The sequence below is a fragment of the Stigmatopora argus genome, chromosome 7 (assembly GCF_051989625.1).
Source record: "Stigmatopora argus isolate UIUO_Sarg chromosome 7, RoL_Sarg_1.0, whole genome shotgun sequence".
In the NCBI taxonomy this organism is placed as follows: domain Eukaryota; kingdom Metazoa; phylum Chordata; class Actinopteri; order Syngnathiformes; family Syngnathidae; genus Stigmatopora; species Stigmatopora argus.
This window is the reverse complement of record NC_135393.1, coordinates 8,833,098-8,859,561: the sequence shown is the minus strand read 5'-3', so window position 1 is coordinate 8,859,561 and position 26,464 is coordinate 8,833,098. Positions and strand designations below refer to the sequence as shown.

The 26,464-nt window shown below is 39.9% G+C and overlaps 1 protein-coding gene across 3 annotated transcripts in view; it reads right to left on the bottom strand.

Annotated features, from left to right (window-relative positions):
• septin9b (septin 9b) overlaps positions 1 to 26,464 on the bottom strand; it is a 57,130-nt gene that overhangs the window by 10,826 nt on the left and 19,840 nt on the right. For 2 of the 3 annotated variants that reach the window (XM_077605026.1, XM_077605027.1), the window contains one exon: positions 20,802 to 21,476. In XM_077605026.1, coding sequence (XP_077461152.1) covers positions 20,802 to 21,476 — 675 coding nt within the window. Of the gene's footprint in view, positions 1 to 9,447; positions 9,599 to 20,801; positions 21,477 to 26,464 lie in introns of those variants that run through there. The other variant, XM_077605028.1, reaches the window with a different exon arrangement.

Below are 26,464 nucleotides of genomic sequence, written 5' to 3'. Positions count from 1 at the left end.
CCATTTTCTATTGTTCCTAACAAATTCCCTTGCTGCCTAAGATCTCTGCATGGGTCGGATCAGGGCAGACAAAGGTCATGAGCAAAAGCCAATCCTGACAGTCAAGAATGCAGATTAATACACAATGTAACATGAATCCTCTGAATAGTGCCCGTCGGTGAGCTGGATCTGATTTTGTTTTGAGTCCCGTCGTGCTGTTTAAGGAGTCCCTCGACGTGTAAATATAGACAGTTAGACGTGACAGGATGTGATCCATTTATATTTTCTGAGCCTTCCACTAGACTGGGCTTTGTTGTGTTAAGAGGAGAGTTGTTGTAAATAAGCAATACTAACACGTTTCAGGTCTGCAGCCAAGCAACCCGCAGACACAGTGGCCATCTGCAGTCATAGATTTTTGCTTCTAAGAATAGAACAAAAGTGTCAGGGACAAGTGCATAAATAACCACAATCCAATTCAAGCTAGGGTTACATGCAGAGAAACCAAGCAAGACCCACTTTGTTTGAACTCTTGTTTTCTAAAAGTTAAGACCACAAAGAGCTGGCCATTTGCACCATCTCTCCACTGCCTAACGCATGATAATGTATTTGGGAAGTGTCAACCCTGCAGGGGCGTCTTGTGAGTCACGTCCTAATTAGAGCGTTCTAAAGTGCTACAAAGACGACGTTAAAGACCTTTGCCAAATGTGCAGCCTTTGTGGATGAGTAATTGTGCGACAGATCGACAGAGACGTAAAGTGTGACTCATACTACAGTGGTACCTCGTCATACGACCGTTCGTCATACGGAATGCTCGTCTTACGGGGGAAATTTCGATCGAATAATTCGCCCGTGATGCGGTCAAAGTTTCGTGATGCGACCAAGCCAGGTTGCCATGGCATTTTTTTTGGCATATCTTTCGTGTATAACAATATTTACGAGCACCGGATGAGCTATTCAGACCAGGAAACGCACAACGCGCATGCGCGGTGAAAAGAGGGCTTTCTGGGTAATGAAGTATACTCGTGCGCACAACGCCGACAGGCAATGGCATTAGGCGCCGTTCGAGGGGATGCGAACACAGATGCTACAAGCTAAAAGGAGCCGCTAGCCAGCGGCCCCGAAGCTCCCATGCGAATCCAACAAAACCACCCAGAGCTGCCACCCAGGAACGTGGCGCCCTACGTTTTTCATCCAGCCGGAGATATTCGCACTGCCCCACACCTCCGGCTACCCCCTGGATGAACTAATCCGCGTTCCAGTGACAGCTCTAGCGCTGCTGAGGGTAATCCTCAAGCGCCTGAGGTGGCCCAACAACAACAACAACATGAGCAGCGGCGCGATCGCTGATAAAAGACTGCTGCTCGTCGTGCGTTATTCGATTGTGAGGACATTTGTGTGCATCATTTTCGGAATATTTTGAAGGGAATAGTACGACAGCAAACAGCCCATCGATAGCGAACGTGAGGGTGGAGTGTTTGTTTCGTTTACGAGTGCGTTTTGTGGAAGAAAAAAAACGAAGCCCCCCGCCCCTTTTGTGCCCCTCTCCCCTCGGCGAAATCTGCCCAATTTTAGTTAGATTAAACACTTTATTTATATTAAACCACTCGTTATTTATTACTTTGTCAATATATGGCGAATTATAAGAAATAAAACTTTTTTTTCAATCCAATATCCTGTTTCTGGTGTTTTTTTCAGAGAGTTGGAACGAATTAATTTGTTTCCCATTCATTTCAATGGGAAACTTTACCTCGAGTTACGAGTAACTTGTCATACGAGCTCAGTCACGGAACGGATTAAGCTCGTATCTCGAGGTACCACTGTACCACTATAATACACAACATGCAAATTTAAACACAACACTACCAGTCTGCGGACTCTAATCCAGCACAAAAATACATGTACCTACAGATAGAACAACAAAATTTGAAAAATTTGAAAACTTTTTCAAGAATTGAGAAAACTATACGCCTAGAGTTAAATTTACCAAATGCACCACAATGAATGACACTATTATTATGATTATTCTACATCCCTTGCCTATGTTGTTTTCATTGTGGATGAATGATTTCTCTGTGTTATTGGGGAGAACGCGCAACTTGAACTGAAGCTTAGGCAAAGTGGAGGCAATTATGAATAGTTCAGAATACATCTACAACTAAAATGTTTCTGCTAGAAGGAAAATGCCAGTACGTTAACATCATATTTTGCGTCATGTAGGGCATAATTTTGTGGCTTACATGACCCAAAATGTGTCGGTCACAATATTGGATGGTCATTATGAGGCTTTATTTTCTAAATGATGAAAAACAGTCACTAGTCCTATAAAAGGTTAACATGAATTTTGAAATGTAATTGTTAATCCTAAAAACTGTTACTTTACCAGATTTAAGAGGACATATATCAACATTAAATGTTAGTTTTTGATTTTAACAATTGACATATTCAGATGCTGATTTCCCTTCCAAAAAATATCACATTTGTATTCCTAGCACAAGTTTGAAAAAAAAAAACCTAGAATCGTATTAAACTATTTTTAAATTATTATTATTTTTAGCTAAGGTCAATTTCTTTATGGTGGTAGCAGTTTAACCTTGGCACAGAAGACTCTTATTTCCTTTCTTGTCTACTGTATAATCAACACTTAACCCCTCGCAATAAAACCCTAACATTTTTGAGCCATTGACAACATTCCATCATTCAACTCCCGTGATAAAAACAATGTCAGCTAAAAGCAGATGTTCAGACTACGACAGTGTTCATCTAAAGAAAAAAAAATCACATCAGATGATTTTTGTCTTCACCTTGTGACCTTAAAGAGGATTATCTAAGGCTCGATAGCTTTGATGGCTGTAGACGAGTTCAAGATTTAATTTTTGCAAGAGTGGATAGATCCCATCAAAGACAATTTCCACTCTCATCCACAATGATATGAACCTCGAGTCAGCCACACGTGGACATCCATACCCGGCCAAACGTTATTAAAAAGATAAAAATAATGGACTAATATATTATACCACTTATCTATAGCCCAGACGTTAGTTGCGTATAAAAAATTTTCTCAGAGGAAAAGCAGCAGTAGAGAAAAACAGGTAAAATAGACAACACATCATTAACCCCAATGATGAAACAGGCTCAGTGTGGTATTGTGGTCTATGACTGGTACTTTATATTAAAAAGAGAGGATTTGTATGAATGAATTTCCCACATGTCTTGCATACAAGCAAGTTTGGACTAAAGCTGGTTTGCTATACAGTCTTGCTACTAGAACTCAGCACTGAAGAAAAAAAAAGTTATAATAGGGGTGAATCCTACTTCGCGATTTTTCGAATATCGCGGCCATGTCTGGTCTACATTAACTGCGATATTTGAGGGATTACTGTATGTTGTTCAGAAATACCTAAAGTACTTTTACGTCTATTTTGATTCGTTTTTTCCAAAGTGATATACAATAACACCAATAATCTAAGATGGCCGTGGCTGTTCAGTACTTGCATGTCAAGTCCCTATATTTAATATATACTTATCATACATGGCCAATAAAAATGTTACTTATTATTAGCCACAGAGCGAATAAAACTGAATCCGATGATGTTCACGAATTTAAATAGCTCTGTCACTAAGACGAATGTTTACTGCGGTGTGGCTTGATGCGACTGCCGTGACATTAGACTGCATAAATAACTTTAATTCCCTTGTTCCCACACAGACATAGATCGTCCCACAATATAAGAATAAGAAATGAATCACCAGATGTAGGGATAGGACTGTTTGACAGCATATATGAATGTTTTAATGGCAAATGGGGGATGCTTTTCTCTGGGTTGCAAATAATATAGTAAAATCCTATGCTTTTCTCCTTTTAAAAATCTCCCTGCAGGTTCAGGTTATCTGCTTTTCTACACAAATGGCTACTGACAGCCTTTAAACACTGTCTGCACTTAGAAATGTCTGTTATTTAGAAAAAGAAAACATGGCTCTCGTGAGAGGAAACCCCTGGATTTTTGCCCTGGTTCACCTTGAGTGAATTTCCCCCTTTCCTGTAGGTGTTCATGTACTGTATTTATCTTGGTTCGCCCTCAGCCCAACTCTTTATTTAACAATATTGGTGCATTGGTGGAATGATAAAAAGAGGGTAAGATTATTCCACTTTCTGCCTGCTGAGGAAAGAGATGGATGGTCCAAAGAAATGTTTTTTTGTTATTTTGAAATAACTGTGGGAATGAAATATGAACAGCTAAACACATGGGTATTTTTTTGTTGTTGCAGGCACTGTGGCCAATAAATGAAAATATTTCACAAAACATACTAGGCTGCATCAACTAAAAAGACCCAAGTACTGACACCAAGGCAGTCGTAAACCAGTCAAATATCTTTAAATTTTCCAGTCAATTACTTCTTGCAGGAAGGGAACTCAGAGTTTCGGCGAAGCACAATTTGGAAGGGATCACTCTAAAATCTCATGGTAATTGGCTTGTATTTTTTTAATAAAGGAATCGTATGTTTATTTGCATTCTCTTATGATACACTAAAGGACTAAAACTATGTAACATTTTTTCCAGTTATTAAAATGTAAATTCAACACAAAATAGGGAGTGGGGCAGCATGTGTGCGCTTATTGAGGCTGATGCATTCGAGATAGGAAAAGACAATGTTACGCGTAGCCATCTCCGTGCTTTCGGATCCAAAGAACATGGCTACAAATCCTGATGTCTTTCCCAACACCACGTGATGAGGGGAAAAACTAGAAGGGGCCCTGTCAATGAAGGCCACAGCTGCCACAAACAGACATCAGCACTTTAGAAAAGCTCTAAAGAATGCTCCTGGACCTTTTCATTTTTCAGATCTATGCTGGCCGCAAAAGAGTTTTAACCTCTGACGGGGTAACATGGTGAAAAGCAGATGGTGTGAGCTGGTGTTGAAACACTTTTCTCACTGAAAGCACATGGATACGACCTGTTCAACTGGGAAGAGGTCAATGCAGGAGACCATGTAATATGGGAAATAAAAAATAAAAAAAATTAAATTAACACTGAAGGACTGGCTATGTTGTGTCTGCTCTCGATGATGTTTACACAGTTTTCAAGCTTTGATGTCAACATAGACATTTTTTTTAAAATGTACACCTTTTCCCAAGTCTGATATCTTGCAAATCAGGCCAAAACAAAGTTCATAAATGTGAAAACCCTAGTAGTTACAACACAGAGGCAAACAATAACAAATAAATAATACTAATTTATAGTATATTTTGTCTTTGGGCTTCCACATTGAATCATGTTTTCTATAAATGAAGGCAGAGGGGTCATTCAAAAAACAAATTTGACAGTAGAATATAATTACTGTGACTCTCTGTTCAATATATTGTGTTCTTTAGGCAAGCGCAGCTGTGTATTTTTCATATTGATAGATTATATTAGATTAGTGCTTTTTGGCTGCACTCACTCTGGCATATATCCAAAAACGTCTCTGATTTACAGAGGAAACACTCTGATCTGCACATATCTGATTCCATGTGTTTAGTTCTATTCCCAATACTATGACACATACCCAAGTTGTTCAACTTGGAAGGAAAAAAATCCCACTTGAGTCAAGTAGTCAATAGTAATCCTTTGAAAATGGTTTGAAAATAATTGTTTCTTCCAAAACACCATTGATCTTCAAAAAAATGACCTACATAACATTGTTTCTTTTAATCCATTTAAGCAGCCCCCGAGAGAATGACGAAGCAAGGACAACACCGTGGGGAGGCCTCAACAGTGGAGGCTTTCTGACAACAGCTCATATGTGAAACACATGGAGAGGGAAGTCAGAGGGTACAGCTCGAAGGGGAACTATTAAACGACAAACAGCTCAGACTTAGTGCAGAAATATTGCACAGTAAATCACACTAAAAGAGTATAAAGTACAAAAGAGGCAGGGAGGGTCTTTCTTCAGCAAAATGGAACTTATGCATGAATGGATCTCAATTCCAAATAAGTCCATGTGTGATAAATTGCAATTATGCAGCATCTGGTAGCAATATTTTGCAACATTGCAAGAAATTCATAATGGAAAATCTAAAGTCAAATACTATTGGTGTCATGCAGTTTTTCCAAGTAAAAAAGGACTTTGAAGCACTATCATGTTAAAAAAAATTAAATGGCTTATCGGCCTACTCAATATAATACTGCAGGCCTACAGTACATAGTGTAAGTTGAAAAGGAGTTGGTAGAAGCAGGAGTTTATTTCATTAGGTTTCGGTAGACATTTTACATAACACCCCAATTTAATTGGAATTTCTCAGAATCGTTTTCTATAGCTGTAAAAAAACATCTCAAATGACCAATTTCCACCAAATATCGTACTATTGCAATCCAAGTGTAATTCAAAACAGATGAAGAACCTGTTGCGTCTCTTGACACAGATCGCCTGTATTAATTAACTTTTCAAAGGGGGAAGGGGGGTTCTGAAATTTCTGCATTCCAGTGCCCTCTCAAAGGGATCAAGCGTTGAAGTGCTCCAGCACTCTACAGGCTGAATGCTGTGTCCTTATGCCTTCTACAGACTAACTGCTAACTAACAAGCAGTAGTTGAGCAGCGCTAATAGAATAAATTGTTTTAAAAATTAAGCTTGAGGATTGGTAAATACTGGCAGATGCAGGATACATAGCTACCAAGTTTCAAGATGATTGGTTCACGAATAATGGAGGAGTAGGGCTTCCAAATTAGACTCAAAAAGAAGAACTACTAGCTGAGTGGTGCCTTGGCAGGTCTTCAGCATGTAAAAAATGACTATTTAACAGCAGGGATCTTTATTAATTTGACTTTCTTATCCCTTACTTGGTATGAACTTTTTCCACTAACAATAATGTTAGCAGCCCAGTGTTGCCAAATTGGCGAGATGTTCACTATATTTAGCAATCTATGCTAAAGGACAGACAAAATTTGTTTAACAGTACAAATTTCCAGTGGCTATTGACTGAGGATGAAAATCATGACCAATTATTAATTGTAATTATTTCATTATTATTTAATACACATTTTTAAGAATAAAACACAAGCATATTAATAATCCGAATTTTTTTAGCTCCTAAAAAGGGGGCTTGAAGAGAGATCTTTAAAGGTGGGTAGTAAATGTTGTTCCACTGTAAGTTCTAACAGCTGCACAGAGCCAACACACACTCATTGACCTCTCGTCGCCAAAGAGTTTTTTGCTTGGCTCGATGCAACTTTCAGTTTTCTTTATGTTATTTCAATGAATAAGTGTTTGATTCCTAGACCACGTTTTAGCTACACCTTGGTTGAACATTTTCAGCCACCAAATTTCCGGTGAATCTCTGATTTTATCATACCTCGGATGTGAATGGGTAGCTTGTTTATTTGAGAGGTTTTCCTGTGTCAATGAAAAATCTGAGGGTGACTTCATTTTCATGAGGTACAGTACAAATTGCCTACACTGCAAAATCAACCAGTGCCCTTTTGCGCTGAGTCAAATTGAACGACAAAGCTCAGAGTACAGTTTTACATTCTTCACTTAGACAAGACAAGGTAAGAGCAATAAAAGTGAATTTTACAAAACAATGTCTATTCTCACATAGGGTGAAGTATTTTCCCTTGCCATTCATAAAAACTTGAATTGCACCACATGAAATCAATATATCCTAACAAACACAAATAAATGAAGAGGATAACTTGTATTCACTACAAGTATGTTTTGCTCATTTTTAGCTGTAGTATCAGAAAGGGCCAAGAGGGTGCATGTTTTCCTCCCTACTGAAACAGCGCAGACAGTTAGGCCAATCAGGAGGTCTGCTGGAAGAAGGAGCACATGACTGCAATCAACTGATTACAGTTGTAAGATAATAGATTGGTGAAAAGGTGTCGTCTTGGTGGGTTGGAACGAAAACCTGCACCCACTCGGCCCTTTCTGGAATGAGTTTGACACCTATGGTATAGAGCAAGGGTGTCAGACTCGGGTTGGTTCGCGGGCTGCTTTAACGTCAACCCGATTTCATGTGGGCCGGACCATTTTAGATATATTTAGATTTTTTTAAATAAATGGATTAAATGAACTGGATTAAAGGCCCTGAATATTCAGTTTTTTATAGATCTAAAACGATGTTTATTTTAGCTTTTTTTTAAATATATTTTTAGATTTTACAAAATGATTTTTGAACTAAAAACAGAAACAAATGATTAAAAAATTACAATTATTGATTTAAAAGGGGGAAAATCAGGAAATTTGATATACATCTATACTCTTCATTTTAATTTGATCCTAAAACAGAAAGTCGGCACTCATGATTTACTTTCTGGGGCCGCACAAAATGATGTGGCGGGCCAGATTTGGCCCCCGGGCTGCCACTTTGACACCTGTGATATAGAGGATACTGAGAGCAGAAAAAAACAACTACTGAAGATAAGTGGTTTACATTATTGCTCCATAAAACTAAACGACAGGCGTCCCTAATTTTGAAATGTATACTTATTGTGTTTAAGTCCTTTGGTTATATGTTGCAAGAACTATGGAGGTGTTGAGGGGCACTAAATAAAAACTTTCTGCAGGAGAGTTGATAATATGCATCATAGTATTGTAGGCTACAGGAGCAACCGAGTGCGCAATAAGAATGGGTATTATTATAAGATGTGTAATATGTCGATTATTACGGTTTTATTACAATGAGATGCTTTGTATTTGTACAAGGTCTTACCTAGACCAAACGAGTTAATATCATCCTGGTTCCAAGATAATCTAATAATTTGTGACTTTGTTTGAACTCATCTAAATAGTGGCTCATTAGTGGCTGTTGAGCCAGACTGCATGGAGTCTTTGATGCAAAAAACATATATGTGGTGTGGGAGGGGATATCTTAATATCTTATATTAAGACTTTTTTTTTTAATTTAAATCAATGTACTGTATAATGCACAACGTTCTGTTATGTATTCTCAACTGTGAGAGTTGTTCAAACTGTGAACACAGTTTGAATAGAGACAGCTTTTCCAAAAGTTTGCAAACAACATCAGGTAACTATTTTTATCTGTGTGATACTATGCGTTTCCATCACTTCAAAAATCAAATGAGGTTGACAACAGCTCAACTATGGAGTCCTTAAGAAGTAACATTGTCCCTCCCAACGAAGCACATTGATTATCCATGCATGCGCAAGACACAATGGGAGAGAGGAACAAGAAGGGGGTGGGTAGATGGGGTGGAGATAGTGTGGGGGAGCCCTGGTAGTGATGAACTCCTCAAACAACTCTTTTTACAAGCACAATGGGATGCATTGCAAAGATATTTGTACTGATCTTCTGCCTAACACAAACTCAACTTCCCTGCCACAGTACACACCTGACATTTCCACTTGGACACCCCAAAGAATCAATCAATTAGGAACTTCACTCCGCGTTTGTTTTTCCTTCCCACCCATCAAAAGAACTCAATCTTGAAAGACAAAAAGCACACGGACAGACATGAACGGCATCAACTTACCCAACCCTCTTATTTTTCTCCTTCCTGCTCTTCCTCAATCTCCCACTCTCTCCTCAATCACAAGCTTCAACTGGTGAAGCTCACAGTTTCTGCTTCTAACACCGCCCCCTCCTACAGAGTCATGTGACGGCCATTCCAAGTGGTGGCCGGGAAAGTTCTCCAAATGCTACACGGCCACACCCCTCATTCAGAGAAAGTGAATGGGGAACATTGTAGATGTCTGGCTCAAACCACGTGTTTCCTTTACATTAATCACAAGACAAGACAACAAGTGTGTGAGCGTTTACATTGGACAAGAATTGATTACTTCTCGACTAAGCTTTCTTGTGTGCATCCATGTGTACTTTGCTTTAAATATGTTGTCATGTCTATTTTTGCGTGATATTTTTTCATTTGAACTGGAAGTACCCGGAGAAAACCCACGCAAGCCCGGGGAGAACATGCAAACTCCACACAGTGAAGACCAACCTGGAATCAAACTCTCGACCCCAGAACTGTGAGGCAGACGTGCTAACCACTCACCCTCCTAAAATAAGCCAAACCAATTGTTATTAAATAAGACAGAATTTACAGTTTCATTTAAAGCTATAGTTTTACCATAGAATCTGAATTTTCTCATTGCATTCAATATTTTGTTTTGATGAGGTGAATATTTGATTAAACAAATAGATTTAACTTAGCCGTATTATTCTTGAGAAACAGTTCTCTCACTTGAGTGCAATTTGTGGCTACTCCACCCAAATGACAGCACAACAACCAACAAAAATGTCATTGAAAGTTAACTTTGTGTTCAGAAATAATGTGGATCTCTCTCACATGATTACTTGGGAAGAAGTTTTGGCTTGTTTATTTGTGTTTAATTAAAGATTAAATTCAGATTCTTATAGATTACAAGCATAGATATTAGATCAGTTTGACCATTGGGTGAAGTATTTTTTCCATTAGCACTCATAAACAATTGAAAGCACTTTTCATAACGTTCAGCACAAATGCTTCCTTCCTGTAAGGCAGGGGTCTCAAACTTGCGGCCCGCGGGCCAACTGCGGCCCGCGGAACGATAATTTGCGGCCCCCGTCTTAATATGAAAGATCGATTTTTTTTTTTTTTTTTTTTTTTTTTTTTTTTTTTTTTTTTTTTTTTTTTTTTTTTACCTCTTTCCCCATGATGGCGCCGTTTAAGTGGCAGCCAGTGGCAGTAGCTCTGTCCACTCATGTTTTTCTTGTTTTACAGCATGTTTTACATGAAAAATTAGAGGGAACATTGACATGCACCTGCTTGTGGCAGGTGTGATACTGGTGTGCCGATAGCGAGCAATGATGATGTCGTGACCGGATGATTCGCCTAAAGATGTTTCGCCGACGGACGTTTGACAGACGGACAGGTCGTACTAGTATTTGTTAGTTTAATGATTAAATACAAATACTAGTATTTGTATTTAATCATTAAACGCTGTTTTCAGCTGGATTTGACCGAATTTGAGAGCATTTTGAGCCGTTTGGCGAATGGACGTCTATAGACGTTTTTTTGCCTCCATCGCGATATCATCCAGTATTTGTATTTAATCCTTAAATGCTGTTTTAGGATGGATTTGACCCGATTGCTGTCATTTTACGGCTCGGTTCTGCTACATCTGCCTGCCCAAGAGTGCTTATTCCCGGACTGCCATTGATGGTAGACGAACATTGATTTTTACTATAATTTGGACAACACCGGCGGCGGGCCGGATTAAAAATCCTAACGGGCCGTATATGGCCCGCGGGCCGAGGTTGAAAAACTTGTACACACACGATCCGGCGGGGCGAGCCTTCGAATCCCGTTTCGGCGAAACCTCCGTTCGGCCGAATGAACGTTCGGTGGAACGTCCATTCGGCGACCTGCCCGTCTGTCAAACGTCCGTCGGCGAAACGTCTTTAGGCGAATCATCCGAGGACCGATGATGTCGCTCACACTGGTACTCAGTGCGCTCAGGGAGGTTGTCTTTCTGCTCAGACCAACAAAAAATTAGAGGGAACTTTGGTTCGGAGCTGAATGAACCAATCACGGTGAGGTATACGGCTCTGGAGGGCGGGACATCGGCCGGGCTGTCCAGTGCCTCGCTCACTCACTCATTCATTCCTCCAATCAGCTGGGCGGAGGAGAAGCCGTGAGGCCGATCACTCCGCTCGGCGCGCACACTCCTCCGCTGCTCTCAGCATAGAACTGAATGTTTTATCAGTGCTTTTCTTGTGGAAATCCTGATGCGGCCCAGTCTCACCCAGACTCGGCCTCTAGCGGCCCCCAGGTAAATTGAGTTCGAGACCCCTGCTGTAAGGGCTGCACTTAATCTTGTTCACACTTGGCTGTGGTTTCCATGTTCCTCAATGCTTCAATGTACATCGACACAGCACACGACACACATGACACTCCCAATCCATAAGAATGTACATCTAAATAATGTATATATATAATAAGCATTTTCACGTAATTCTCAAAATATTTCTGGACACAATCTATGCCCACCAGAACAGTCAACATTTGACTTTTCCTGCAAGAGTGAACCTTTTGAGTTATAAAATTAAAACGATACATTCCCACAGTAAATTTCTATTCCAACAAGGGGAATATTTTCCATTGAAACTATGAGGAAACAATTATTAGTATGTGTTAGAAGATGCTATTTCTCTTCAGTATGAAACTCATGACCACTCATGTTTGACCTTACTATTTCTTTGTGGGAACGAAAGATCAAATGTGTCCGAGTTGTTTTATTACTCGCAGAAAGAGCCTGAAAAGCATAGCAGTGAAATAATTTATAGGAAGTAAATTGAATTTGAATTCAAGCAGGGTGGTTAACCTTGCAAGGAGCAAAATCACTCGGAAATGGCGAGGAGCGATGAATCTCCATTTTCGTTTGCAAATGTCAAGCAGGAGTCAAATGCTTTGAAAATGCAGTCATCAACTCTCTGCTTGCTCTGCAAAATAAGAAGTATTGGTTTTCAGAGACTGATGTGCATTTTTTTGATGCCATGAGGCCCCAAAGTAGAGCCCCATGATTGGCTGCTAGACAGGGACCAATCAGAGCACAGCGCACATGGAGAAGATTAACTCGAGGGATCTGGATGACTCGGTCACTGAGCGACATGGTAACACTTCCTGCATGAGAGGTCGGGGGTTGGGTGAAAAAAGGAGAAGTAGGCGGAACCGCTGGGAAAGGTTGGAAGGGTGAGGAGCAGATATGGAGGAAAGAGGGGGACCATCTGGCTTGCCGTGCATGTCTCCAGGGAAGATAGCAGCGTCTGTCAGAAACTTCCTGTTTTTTTTGTTGTTGCTTTTTTTTGCTGAGGCTGTAGTGGTCCCCTGTGGTGTAAATGGACACAGCATGTGTGAGTGTGGATGGTTGATCTCTCAAGGCTTCAACACTTTCCAGTTTCCTGCTATTCCTGCACACTTGAGTACAATTTACTTGGTAGAATGGTCAATCCTGTCTTTGACTTGTGATTCCATTCATCCTTGCCAGTTCAGTTATGTAACTACTGTGGCATGATAACACAAAAGTGCCTCAAAGTGGAACGTGCCAATTAGTTTTGAGAATTTCTACCTCATTGCTGTTCTCTGTATGAAAACAGCCATGTAAGTTAGGCCTGAACAATGTCTCGTTTGACATCACGATGTGCGCAATACTCACATCGCAGGACGTGCAAAACTCTCTCTCTTTCTCTCTCTCTGCAGACAACAACTTCCTTGCTGCCTCGCGTGACATAAGTGGTGACAGCTGCTCATTAGGTGATCCATGGATCTTGAACACTTCAAAGGTGGGCCACAATTATATGCCCCTTTTGGTGGTGATGTCTCAGCTGCCCCCCCTCCAACTTACTAGTAACAATCGCCTATTCTAGTTTTGGTGTTGCATGGTGACAGTTTTGACGATGATACAAGAACCTGTATCCCCAGATCACTTTCCCAGCTTTCTAACCGGACCTGATATTCCGCTATAGGACCCCCCCAAAATTACCTGCTAAGACCATTTTTCCACAGAATCAACGTAACTTAATTCAATGCCAATAAAAAGCTTCATAGGATACACAGTACGGGTCTACAACCATGCATTTCTAGCTTTGGTACCTTTCACAACCTGTGGAAATGCAGCTGAACACACATAACCCCAAGGTTATAATAGCTCAGGCATTAGTACTGCTGCTGTCTCACCTTATTTTTTGCTGTGCTAGCAAAATAAGGAAATGTTAGGTTTGGATTTTTTTTAACATTGATTTCAAAGAGCATAAAGCGGGGGGCTACATGGCCCGAAGTGTGTTTTTAGGTGGTCTTCACCCTCAGCATCTCACTATGTCCTTCTAAATCTATCCCAGATGGACTTTCTTGCATACGCAAGAGTGCCAAGGCCATAACACGAAAAAGAACATGACCAGGTTTGCCTTATCTACCAACCCCCTAAACAAATTGTTTATACTTTCTCTCAGAAAAAAGTACCATATTTTTTGGACAATAAGTTGCATAAGTAGAAGTCGCAACAGCAAAGAATGCACAATGACGAGGAAGAAAATATATGTGGGGGTATAAAGCCAAGTACAAAAATGCATTAGCCAAACAATGAAAAAGTGTCACATATATCCTGGAAAAAAATGGTACTCACAAACGTTTTCCATTTCCTGGTTGCTGTAAATCTCGCTGCAGGATGAAGCCATCTCCACCGTTTCCATTTTGCCTCCACTTCCAATTAACTAAACCCACAAACCTAACAAGACCTCCCGATATCACCACAATCGTTGCTGACTGGACTGACAGTGATGTGGATCCGCCACCGAGTCCTCAATATTTCTGACCCTCTGCAGTGAATTCCTTCCCTGATGAAGAGTAAATATGGCGACTCCAGGGGATGGGCCTTCTGGGGAATCTGTGGCTACTTCCTGGATTAGTGGAGGGTTAGTTTTGATGGTCAACAGGGAGGTGAAAGTATGAATGTATTAAGAACCATCTTCAGTGACCCAGTTCTGTTCCTCAAAAGCATCCATGTCCAAGGACAGAGAGATCATTTTAATGGTCATGTGTTTTAGCTGTGTTGTGAAGTGTATTTGCGGGAGCATGCTGTCACTCAGTTTGTATACGGGTTTGGAGTTTTGCCAATGTCACCGACTGTTTGTGTTGTACAGGCTTTAAAATTCCGCAGATCTAATTTGAGGGAACTAATCCTATGAAATTCAACTGTAATACAGTGCAATGGTACAGTACCAAAAGCTATCTTGGCACACTGCTATGGATTAACACAGAATTCTAACACTAATGTGTGTCGTTTTAACATACTGGATGAGATTTCTGGTTATATCATCTTTCATTTGTTATAAGTAAAGGCAATTTACACGGTAAAAAACCAATGTAATCGCAAAGAATTTTCATGCTGCAGAGACGCTGTCTGGGCTGATCTTTTGGCAACAGATCGCAGTGATGACAAGGAAGCAGCCAATCAAAACAGTTTTCCTGTTCAAGTGACTTCAGCTGCTGGAGCCAAAACAAACAGCCAAACAAAGAAAGGAAAATAAAATACATCTCCAAGAATACTTGCAATATTATAAGATTAAAGTTGCAATATTACGAGAATTAAAGTATTACGAGATTGAAATTGTAACATTACGAGAGACGAGTTGCAAAATTGAGCCATTAAAGTCAAAATATAAATTATAAATATTATATAATATCACAGGAGAAAAAACATTGCATAAACAGAAAGTTTTTTGGCGTGGTCGGACTTAAACTTTTGGCGATTTATGGTCTGTATGGGCATAAAGCTGCTTTTAGAGCCAGGTGTAGTGTGCGATATGTGTTTTCACATTACGGATTAGTTTAATCTGCAATCGGCTGGCCACCGATCCAAGGTGTCCCCTGCCTCTGGCCTGGAATCAGATGGGATAGGCTCCAGCACCCCCGCGACCCGAATGAGAATAAAGCGGTTCAGAAAATGAGATGAGATGAGACTAGTTTAATGTGAACGTAGCATTAGGCTTCAATGACGTCACACATTTGCACCCCGCGGTAGGAATGTTAGTCTCTGCTGTTTTCAAGTTGTAGCAATTTGAAGATAACTAAATTTCACTGCTTCGTTGTAATGTCTCCAGGCTCCCTTCTTCTTGAATGATATAATCTACATCCTGCTGTGTGATGTAAGTCCAATAACAAGGCTGGGAGAAAGAGTGATCTCCCAGCATAACCTCAATAACTTGCCAAAGGACCCTATACTCTTCTTCTTGCTACAGTTCTAATAGTCTGAATACTTTCTAAATGTTGACACATGATACAATGGGAATACTTTGCCTTTTTAGTATCAAGTACAAACTTTGATTTATGGATTTATATGATTAAACCTTTACATCCAGGGCCTTTTCTATGGGCAAGATGATTGATTAAAATCACAGATTATTTTTGCAAAGATAGTTAACTTCTTTGACAAGGCTAAATGTTTGCTGTGGAAATGTGGTGAGTAATGTACCAATATATAAAGTATACAGAAGATGATTGATAGTGTGTTTTCTTTATCATATGAAAAGTTGGATTTTGCCAGGAATTACTTAGAGCTACAAATAGTCATGTATCATGTCTAAGTCAAAAAGGGGCTTTGATTAAACCATTTGACAGGGGAAAAAAGACATAGTAGTACTATGGTTTGTCAACAATTTATATTTACTTAGCAAATTGATTTAATACTTTAAAATCACCAGGTGTGTTATTGTCACTCTTTTCTGACATTTATTTTAACTTTACAAGGACAATAGGGGGTTCAAACAAAATATCTTAAGACCATATGATCAATAAATAGTCCAAATAGTTGCGCCAAACCATGTTAAAGCTTATTTACTTTCCAATGATGAGGACTGGATTAATCTTAAAGATTTAGCTACATATAAACATTTAGTTTTGGCTAACTGAATACAAACGTGACATGGTGACACGTAACTAATAATAGCAACAAAGACATTGTTTCATTTGGGCATTTCAACATATGTTCACTATAAATTTATACACACGTGCACACACACAGACAAACCCCCCTGCCGGCCTTTCATGTCGACACAAGTTAGCAGATGGCAGCACTGTAGTGCAATTGACCATCTGCCTGCCTTTAAACAACACACACACACACACACACACACACACAAATTATATTGTCTTTCCAGCATGTCGTCTATCAGGCGAAACATCATTAGCAGAGGGGTGTCTGACCATAGATGAACTTTCCTAGTAAACTATCAACTTTCTTCTTTGCACACATCCAAATTTAATTAACACAAGGAAATGCCCATTTCTTATCTTATTTTTTTCCCCAGTGTGGCCACAGAAAGATTGCATCACTTGGGAGTAAATGCTTCCATGATTCATTTTTATTAAATTCCTGATGTCTTCTAACCTACAATTTCTTTTACCTCGAGATGAGAAAGGCTGAATAAAGTGTTTAATCAAATGTCCATTTGCAGAGATAGTTTGTAATCCAAAAAACGGTGGATTTGCAACTACTTGGACAACAAACGTGACCATTCTTTTCACAGTTTGTATATGTGGGTGATAAACATGCAGGAGAAAGTGAAAGAAAGTGGGAATTTGGAGGAGGGCAGGGGTTTCGGGTGGGGTGGGCTTTAACGGCGGTTCTGGGATTTGCCAAAATGTCTTAAAAGGACAAAGGTCATGTGGCAGTGGTGGGAAACTTCTTTAACCTTTGACTTCCCACAGATGCTCAATGTAAACTTCAACTGGAGGAAACCTTGAGTTTTTGTAAATGTCAGTCTTTGTGCATATGTGAGCTCCTTTATACTTACAAAATAATCACGTAACATCCCTGGCCACTAATTCAGAGTGTCCCCTGCCTGGTGGACATAGTAATCTGGGATAGGCTCCAGCAACCCTCACGGTTCAGAAAATGAATGAATGAAAGTTGAGGATTGCAAGATGCTTCTGAACGGCTTGGCAATGAATGATGGTTTTATATTTTCTCCTGTATCACACTGTCTCCTGGTGGCGGATCTGGATTTCACATTTGACATGTGACAGCTGTCACTTGTCACAAACTTGACCTCAACAGACAGATGGTAACGGTTTTCTTGCGGAGTGTTTACTCGTCTGATTTGAATTAGGCAGACAACCAAAAAAATAAGTCACCTTCAAACTGAATCCATCTATACCAATGGGCTTTCTGAAAAAGCTTTTTTAATTTGATGAATATTAAGTAGGTATTTATGGGGTTAAAATACAAGTCGTGGTTTCTATTATTGACGGAAAACATAAATGTGCAATAGCATTTCTTCAGAAATGTAAGAGATATCCTAATATGTGTTGCTCTTCTATTCTAAGGAAGTAGTTGTACAACTTCAACCCCAAGTCCCACTGCATGAAATGCTAAGATATCCAAGCACAACCACCATGAACAATATTCCATGCAAACGTATTGAACTCTTGAGTTCAATAGGATTGACGTTCTTCTTCATGAACCACAACACTAGAGGGAGCCTATACTACACTTTAAGAATCACAGTTTGGAGGAGTTGGGATTAACGTGAAAGTTCTGTACAAGATATCGAATAGAACCTCCGAAAATGATATCTTAACTCCTGTAGTGGTAAAGCTGATAATATTCAGGGAGGCAGAAACTAATCACCACAGCACGTTCAAAAGGTTAACGCTAAAAGGGGACGAATGGCCCTGCAAGTTTCTATTGTAATAGCTCCACAATTAAGTGATTAATATAAATGCAGAAGATAGTGTGTTGTTTAGTTGGGCAACAACATAATACAGTCCTGAACTCCATATGTGCTAGATTTTTTTTTAATTTTATCTATGTGGAAAAACCTCTGAGAGGCAATACTGGTATTAAATTGTATACATTCATTACTTTTGACTACATCTCATACTATGTACTTTTTACTACACTGTTCTTTCTCATTTTACCAACAATTACAGGCAATACACTAATCTTGCTGAAATAATATGGAATTTGTTGATGCATAAGTTTCAAAATGGAGCTGCATCTTACTTGGTTGCTCCTACTGAATCAGCTTGACAAGTTTGTTGCCGGCAACTGCATAAAGTTGAGCTACATCATGCTGTATTCTGCATAATATACACAATGTATAAATAGATCTACATTACGTTGATGAATAGTCATATATGTGTCAAAAATTTTGACTATGTCCATCCGCTCAATCCCTAGGATGGAATATTTGTTGTAATACTGACACACACTTCCTAGTGTTCTTTTAGTGACACTTTGATGGGATCACACTGGGAAGATGACTAACATGAATCACATAACATTCGGAAGAAGGAGAGCAAAAAAAGAAGAAATGCTCCCGCGGGTGGAGAAACAATCAGGTTGACGTAACTCGGAAGGAAGGACGCTTGTGTGTGTGTGTGTGTGTACGTGTCATGTGCATGTCAGGGACAAATGATGTCATATCCTCTAGGGCGAGTTAAATGGTCAGAAGAACCTAATAGAAGAAAGAAAATACAAATAATAAGTAAGAAAAAAAGAAACTTGTGGTACTTTTTCCATCAGGTTTTGGATACTTGACGGCTATTAAACCTTTCATTCATTCATTATACGTCACTTTTGCTATTGGTTTCAAGGTTTCCAGAGCTCTCTCTGTATGCGACTACACAGACTACACAGTGTAATCATAGTAGACGTTGAACCTTAAAAACCCAAACACATTGCTAGAGTGGGACTTAAGGGAAGCCAAAGAAAGCCAAAGAAAACGCAACATCGTGTTTTAGTTAATCCTCGGATGTGTTCACTTGATAGCTATAGATTTTTAACTTATTTAGATTTGATTCTTTTGAGGTATATTTCACCAATAACCTTTTGTTTGAATGCCAATATGTACAAATTTTAAGATCAGATATGTGCAAAGTGCAAACTTAAGGAAAGTAACTCCACATCTGAAAGGACTTTGCTGACAGGATTTGTCTTGAGGATTAAAAGGTGTCTGATTCATGACCTGCTTCAGGCTAAAATGTTGAAAATTATGGGTATTACAACTGGTTATGAGGGGGACCCAAGTTGGATTCGCAAACACAGCCAGCTGTCTTTGAGAAGAATCTGTCAAGGTTTTTCTAAGACAGATTTTGAGAAATAAAAGTATTTCAGAGTGAGAGGATGTTGCTCTTCAAATGTCCAGGCTGAGCTAAGTGTATCCAGATAAATAAAGACTTTGTTGAAGAAATTGAAGAAGGACTTATGTTTGTGGTGTTTGCGTCTGACATTGGAAAGCGGTATCTAGGCATTTTTTAACAAGCTAAAACCACTAAAACCAAGCCGAGGCGCTTTAAGAATTTAAAGCAAGACATGCTTAAAGCAGATGTGTCTTACTCTATGGCGGGGTTCTCATCTCATCTCCTTTTCTGAACTGTTTTATCCTCACTAGGGTCACGGGGGGTGCTGGAACCTATCCCAGCTGACTTCGGGCCAGAGGTGGGGGACACTGAATCGGTGGCCAGCCAATCACAGGGCACAAGGAGACGTACAACCATGCACACACATCCATACCTAGGGGGAATTTAGAGTGTCCAATCAGCTGTTTTTGGAATATGGGAGGAAACCGGAGTACCCAGAGAAAACCCACGCAGGCCTAAGGAGAACATGCAAACTCCACAAAGGTGGACCGACCTGGATTTGAACCCAGGACCCCAGAGCTATGAGGCCGACGCGCTAACCACTCAAGCCGCCGGGCCGCTAGGGCGGGGATATTATATTCAAATAAACATCATTTCATTTGTTATTCACTAATTCACGAATAAAAGCTAATTAATAATGTAATTTAAAGGTCTTTCTTTATAGCCTAAAAAGTGGGAAGAAACAGACAAGCGACCACCTCCATCATCCTTTGTGCCGTAAAGCAACAGCCAATTATAAAATGCCTGGCACTGTAACTAATAATTGTATGACAACACCAGCATTTATCAAACCCTTACGACAGCATTTTAAAGTGTAACTAATACTAATGGCCGAGGTTAAGCTTTCATAACATAATAGTTCATAGATTATATAAATGGCAGACAGGCCTGCGAGGAAAAAGGCATGCTTGCTTGTGTTATTGAGGGATACCCAGAAATCAGATTTAAACACGCTTAGTTACTGGTCTTTTCTGGTCAGAAATATGAGGCTGATTGTGCTGATGTGGTGGGAAAATGAGTGGGAAAGAAGCAAGTAATAAAAATGCAAACAGACAACCGTCATGGAAACTGTGATCATGTCTTCCTAACAAGCTTTCCTAGTTCAAAACAAACCATTTAACTCATCAGACCAAATCAGCAAATATCACGTATTGTTGGCAGTCTACCGGGCAATTGATAAAATATAATGGTGAAGCAGAACTTACGGTCAGGATTGGGAGATTTCCGTCCAGCGTGGTTTGGTGAGGAGCATCGGAAGGTGGTGACGATGGTGTTGTGGTGTGGATTAGGATGGTGTGGGTGGTGCACTGCTGGGTGGTGGCCATTGTTGTCCACTGGCGCTCTGGTGATGCTAATTTCAGGTTTGCGAATGTCCCCAGGACTGGGAGGCTCAAACCTACGGGTGTGACTTTGTTCTGGGATGCGAATGGTCCCATTGGCGTTACTGCTTCCTTCGTTACGGCGTGTCCCCGGGGAGTCTGTCTTGGCAAAAGTCACCTCCCTTTTGTGGCTCATTTCTGGAGTCTTGGAGTGGCCGAGAACTTCGGGACGCTTCAGGGAGCTGTTGGTTGCAAAGCGCAAGGACGCAGGACTTGTTGTGTCCATTTGCTTGCTAGAGGAAGACGAGATATCAATGGACAGCTCTGAGCGACGTGACAGTGGCTCGGGGGTTTTGGAGCCGCCTCCACCCATGATGGAGCGTGGTTGGGTGTAGTTGAGGTTGTTGTTGTTCGTAACCGTGGCTCCGGTACCCAAGTCACGGTAATAGATGCTGGTCGGGGACATGGCATTGCGATGAGGGGAGTTGGTTGTGCGTCGAGAGCTGGGAGAAGAGTGAGCTGAAGTGTCGACATCCTCCACTTCAAAGGACCTCTTCAGAGCTGTGGGTAAGGGAGAAAGATGACACATTAGGTACATGTGGAAGGAGCATCCTCTACAATGACACCTTGAGGTTTGAGCAACTCAAACGTATACAGCCAACTGCGTGTTAGCCGAAGACCAGATTTGTACGGTGAAAACAATACTACGGACGCTACGTCACCACAGGTCGACGGATTACACATTAGTCATTTGCTGTCAAAGAACAGTTCAAATGAATATATTTTGCTAAACGTTTCACTGTTGTACTGTTTGACTAAAATGGTAGTGGAAAATAAGCCCCAATGTTGGGGAAAAAAAAATGTTGGCGAATGTACTATATCATCAGATGTGATATTTGCATGTCACATGAGCCAAGAGCACATCTTAGTAGATCATAATAACCAGTTTCAAATTTGGAAATGTGATCTTGGAACCAAATCCAAATTTGATTAGAGTGACTGAATGAATTTTGGTTGACCCCTTTTGAAGTAGCCTTCTATTTCAGTAAACAGACAACTATATCAAGTCTTTAAAATCGTATTTTATTAACAGGAACATGCTAGACATGAGGTCATGTGCTTTAAAAGTTCATAGCGAATGAGAAAGCCACTGAAGTTCAATGGTCAGATGTCTCCCATCACCCACAGCACTTTGAGTCAGGAAATTTATGAGCTGTTTTGTCATGACCTCAATGCTACGTCTACTGTAACAGATTAAAATATGGAGTTTTATGCAAGCGCATTTGAGGCATTTTGTGTATACACACAATGGGCCAAGAATTGCTCATCCACCCAGAATTTATGAGCAATTTGAGCACACATCCGTTCCTCGAGGTTAGTCGTGACACAGGCGAATAGATGGACTGTACAAGATGATGATAGTGAGAGATGGGATTCCCCCCTTGGGGAGAGTGCACAAGCTGAGAATGAATGATGTGACAGGCCCAGGAGCTGGTAACATCATGACACACGAGCTAAATCGTTCTCCTTAAAACAGCTGCAATCCAAAAAAATTATTACTATTTTAGAAGTTTTCAGCATGCGGTGCTTCCTATCAAATGAGATGCGCTCACGTGATTTGAATTTCTGTGTGTAGTGTATGCATGAGTGTTTATTATTATGCGGGTACAGACCTTCCCCGATTGCCAACGTTAACCACTAATCAGATTCACTGCCTTACAACGCCTCAACTTGACTTTGTGGACAATTCAGGCTGTTTCATCAAATGAATAAAATGTAAGTAGTATATGTATATGTATGTGTACATGTATGTATATGTATATGTATGTGTATATGTATGTGTATATGTATGTGTATATATGTATGTGTACATGTATGTATATGTGTGTATATGTATGCATATATGCATGTATGTGTATATGTATGCATGTATGTGTGTATATATATGCATGTATGTGTATATGTATGCATGTAATTCCCAGCCAACTATGGGCACCGGGCGGGGGGGAAAGACAACCACTAATGCTCATACCTGAGGCCAATCAACCAACCTACCATGCATGTTTTGGGGATGTGGGAGGAAACCAGAGTACGCAGACAAAACCCATACAAGCTCCGGGAGAACATGCAAACTCCACACAATCAGGACCACCCTGGGATCGAACCCTCAACAACAGAACTGTGAGGCTGACGCTCTAAGTACTCACAACAAACACACTTATTTGTGCGATTCGACACCATTAAACAGCTTTTACCGCATTTAAGTAGATATTTATTCAAGAAAACTATGCTGATTTCACTAGCCTGTGTCTTTCTCACGTTGGGTTTCTTATTTTGTGGAATGTTGAGAGGGAATCCCATCCAAGGTTGTGGCTACTTTTAACTCCAGCCAATGTAGTATGTGTTAGTCTGCCAATATTCGTCTGCAGATTGTACACGGAACGGGAACATTTAACGTTTACCATTAATGGTACAAATCAAGATCATTTGTAGGCTTTTTGACACGTTAATCTACTGAATATCAAATTTCTCTGATAATAAGAGTGGTTGCAAGATGTACGTTCACCCGATTTGTCATGAAAAAAAGCATGAAACAGATGAACTCAGTGATCGACTTCAAAAAGTATTTGTATTTTTTTTACTTTGTGATGATATGACCTCAACCTTGAGATTAAAGCAAATGAATTGAGTGCTTGATTGTATTTTGAGAGTGTGCAGTGAAGTGCACTAAAACCTGGAGTGGAAGCTGTGCACACTTTCATGTCTAAGAATATGTGAGAATGGAAAAAAGCAGCCCGGACATCTCCAAAGCAATTATTGAAATCTGGCAGTTTGTTTTCCCCAAGGCAAATTCGATGTGGTCAACTAGATAAACATTGTGAGCATTAATATTCCAAGTACAGTACACAAGTGATGGAATGACATGTTAGATGAAGAACTATTGTTCCAAGGGAAACTGCATTCCCAGACTATGAGCTATAATGGAGCAAGACTGGTCAACGAAGGAAGCTCATTAACAACGTGGAGTTGGACTACCTATCACGAGACAACGATGTCTCATGTGGGAGATTAAAGCAGAACAGACAGTAATGCTACGGTTTGGTGGTGTTGGAAAATCAAAGATGGAGGCAGCTGTGCTTCCACTATACTTCACGGTTAGGGTAGACAATCACTTTATCATTGGTGTCAATGCATCCTCTCGAAGATGTCCAGACCAATGAAGAAAAACATCATCTCAGTGTTGATCATTTTTTATTATTATTAGCCGATCCCAATGACATCTGACAAAAAACCCAATTACAAGCCGAAATGCATGCCAGTCCATCGAGAAAACTAGAGAGAAAACTATTCTCACTATATTGAGTTGGAACTGAACTCACATTACTTCAACAAAAATCAGACTAGCCTTACACAATCACAGACTTACAATATTTGAAAAGTTCTTCCATGTACTGAGTTGATGTGAATATTAATTTAGACTAACTATCCTTCATAATGCCCCATGAAATTCTAGAAAGAATCCTAAATATAATCCCTTCTTACCAACGTATGTACAGTAAACGTATGCAGAAGCGAATGTGCACATTAATCATCCGGATATTGGAAATCAGCAATTAAAAACTGTATATGACAATCCTAAAGGTGGATATTTAAGGTATTTTGCTCTGTCAGACGAAACCTTGAGGCTAGACCAGTAAATACGCACTTCCCAGCAAACTACTCATTGTTGGTTAAAGGTAATACAGATGGGCCACACTAAAAGTTCTGGCAGGTTCAGTCGACAACCCAAATGGAATTCTGTGCATGTTCTGGACAAAAATGGAAGACCTGAGGTAAGCTGCGTGCAAATTTTCGGTCCAGTCAATGTTAGTGGTCATGTTGTAGTAGCAGATGTCTGAATCACTAAGGGGCAATATCATCCCCAGTGGAATTTTTACACACAGTCATAAGCTAATGCAGCCAGCTGTTAGATAGAGCTTTGCTACAGGCAACAACCTTTGACGGGTAAAGCCTTGTTCTGTTCCACTTAATGGTCTACTTCATAGACACATTGATTTACATCGGCATAGCGAGTGGACTATGGGGACAGAGGTTGAATTCCACATAACAATTCTATCCATTTGCTGAAAAACAACACAGAAGAAAGCAAACAACTTAACAAAAAAAATCGTTTAATCCTTTGTGAAATGCTTGATTTAATAATCGTTATTTCTTAGACAATTTGCATTCATTCAAAGGCCCAGTGCACATTTAGTGAAGGTTTTAATGAGTTAACTGTCTTTTTATTCAGATTATATGCTGTGATGTTGTGTTGCCTATCTTTCAATGCACTCAGATGGGAGAGGCTCACCTTAACCAGATGTATACAGTATATAAAAAAATGGATTGATTGATATACTGTATTTTCTCACACAGGTCTCAACATAAGTCCTTCTATTGATGAAGACATGAATGGATGACCAGCTGGAGGAAACCAGCATGGCCGGAGGTGGAAAAGGAAAAAGGTAGAAGAGGGAGAAAGAAAAAAAAACAATAACAAAAGGAAACTGACTATTCAATAAACAAAGGATGCGCGTAACAGTTTCAAAAGGACATCATAAAGAAGAAAAAAAAGTTTTGAACCCTATACTCAGCTGCTCTACATTGTGTCCAGCGTATTTTTTGTTTTATTACTGACATTTGTTAACTTTTTCTGTTGATTAAAGTTGACTACATCAATTGCATTCTGTATTGTGGTTCACTCACCTAATCAAAAGACTGTCTATGTCCTATTTTTTTTCAATTGTGGGTGGTAGGACTTAATTGTATTATAAAATTATGAAATTTTACAAGCAGTGACTTAAAAACCATGGTAAACCTTCAAACCGGTAACAGCAACATGCCAAGCTCCTGCTAATGTCTAGTCCAAGGTTTTCATAATTAGTCATAAGGACCATATCCAGTTGTAAACTCTCTTAGTGTTAACTGAGAATGGGTAGTGATTTGTAAAGTCGGGCTATCTGCACCCTGAGGTAAGGAACTTGGTGATGGCATGTGGGTCTTGTGAAAAATGTGTACAATTACCTTGTTCATTGTAAAAGTAAAAAGCATTAACTTCCATAAAAAAATCACAGTATATTTCAGGATGTTCTCTGCAGTATTAAAAGAGGATTTTTTTGTACTAAACATGGTTGTGCCTGTCATTGATCTGGAACATATGACAATAGTCTAATCACATATTACAAAAGTCATTTACAGATACACTAAATCACCATCACAACATTCACCTTGTTCCAAATACACTCACTCAGTCATTCATGAAAGAACACAAACCTTCAAAATCCGAAATGATTCCCTCCAAGTGTGGATTGCCTCCAGAATCTGACATTTTTCTTAATGTTAGTTGTTAGAGTCCAAACAGTGGCAACAATAGTCACACACCCACAACTCGCTTTCACTCCTGAGATATGACCACAAAGTTGTGCATTAAAACTGAGGTCAAACTTTGGAGAATGAACGTGCATGCCTCCTCCCTTCTCTTCCCCACCCCGTTGCAGAGGACAGACTCC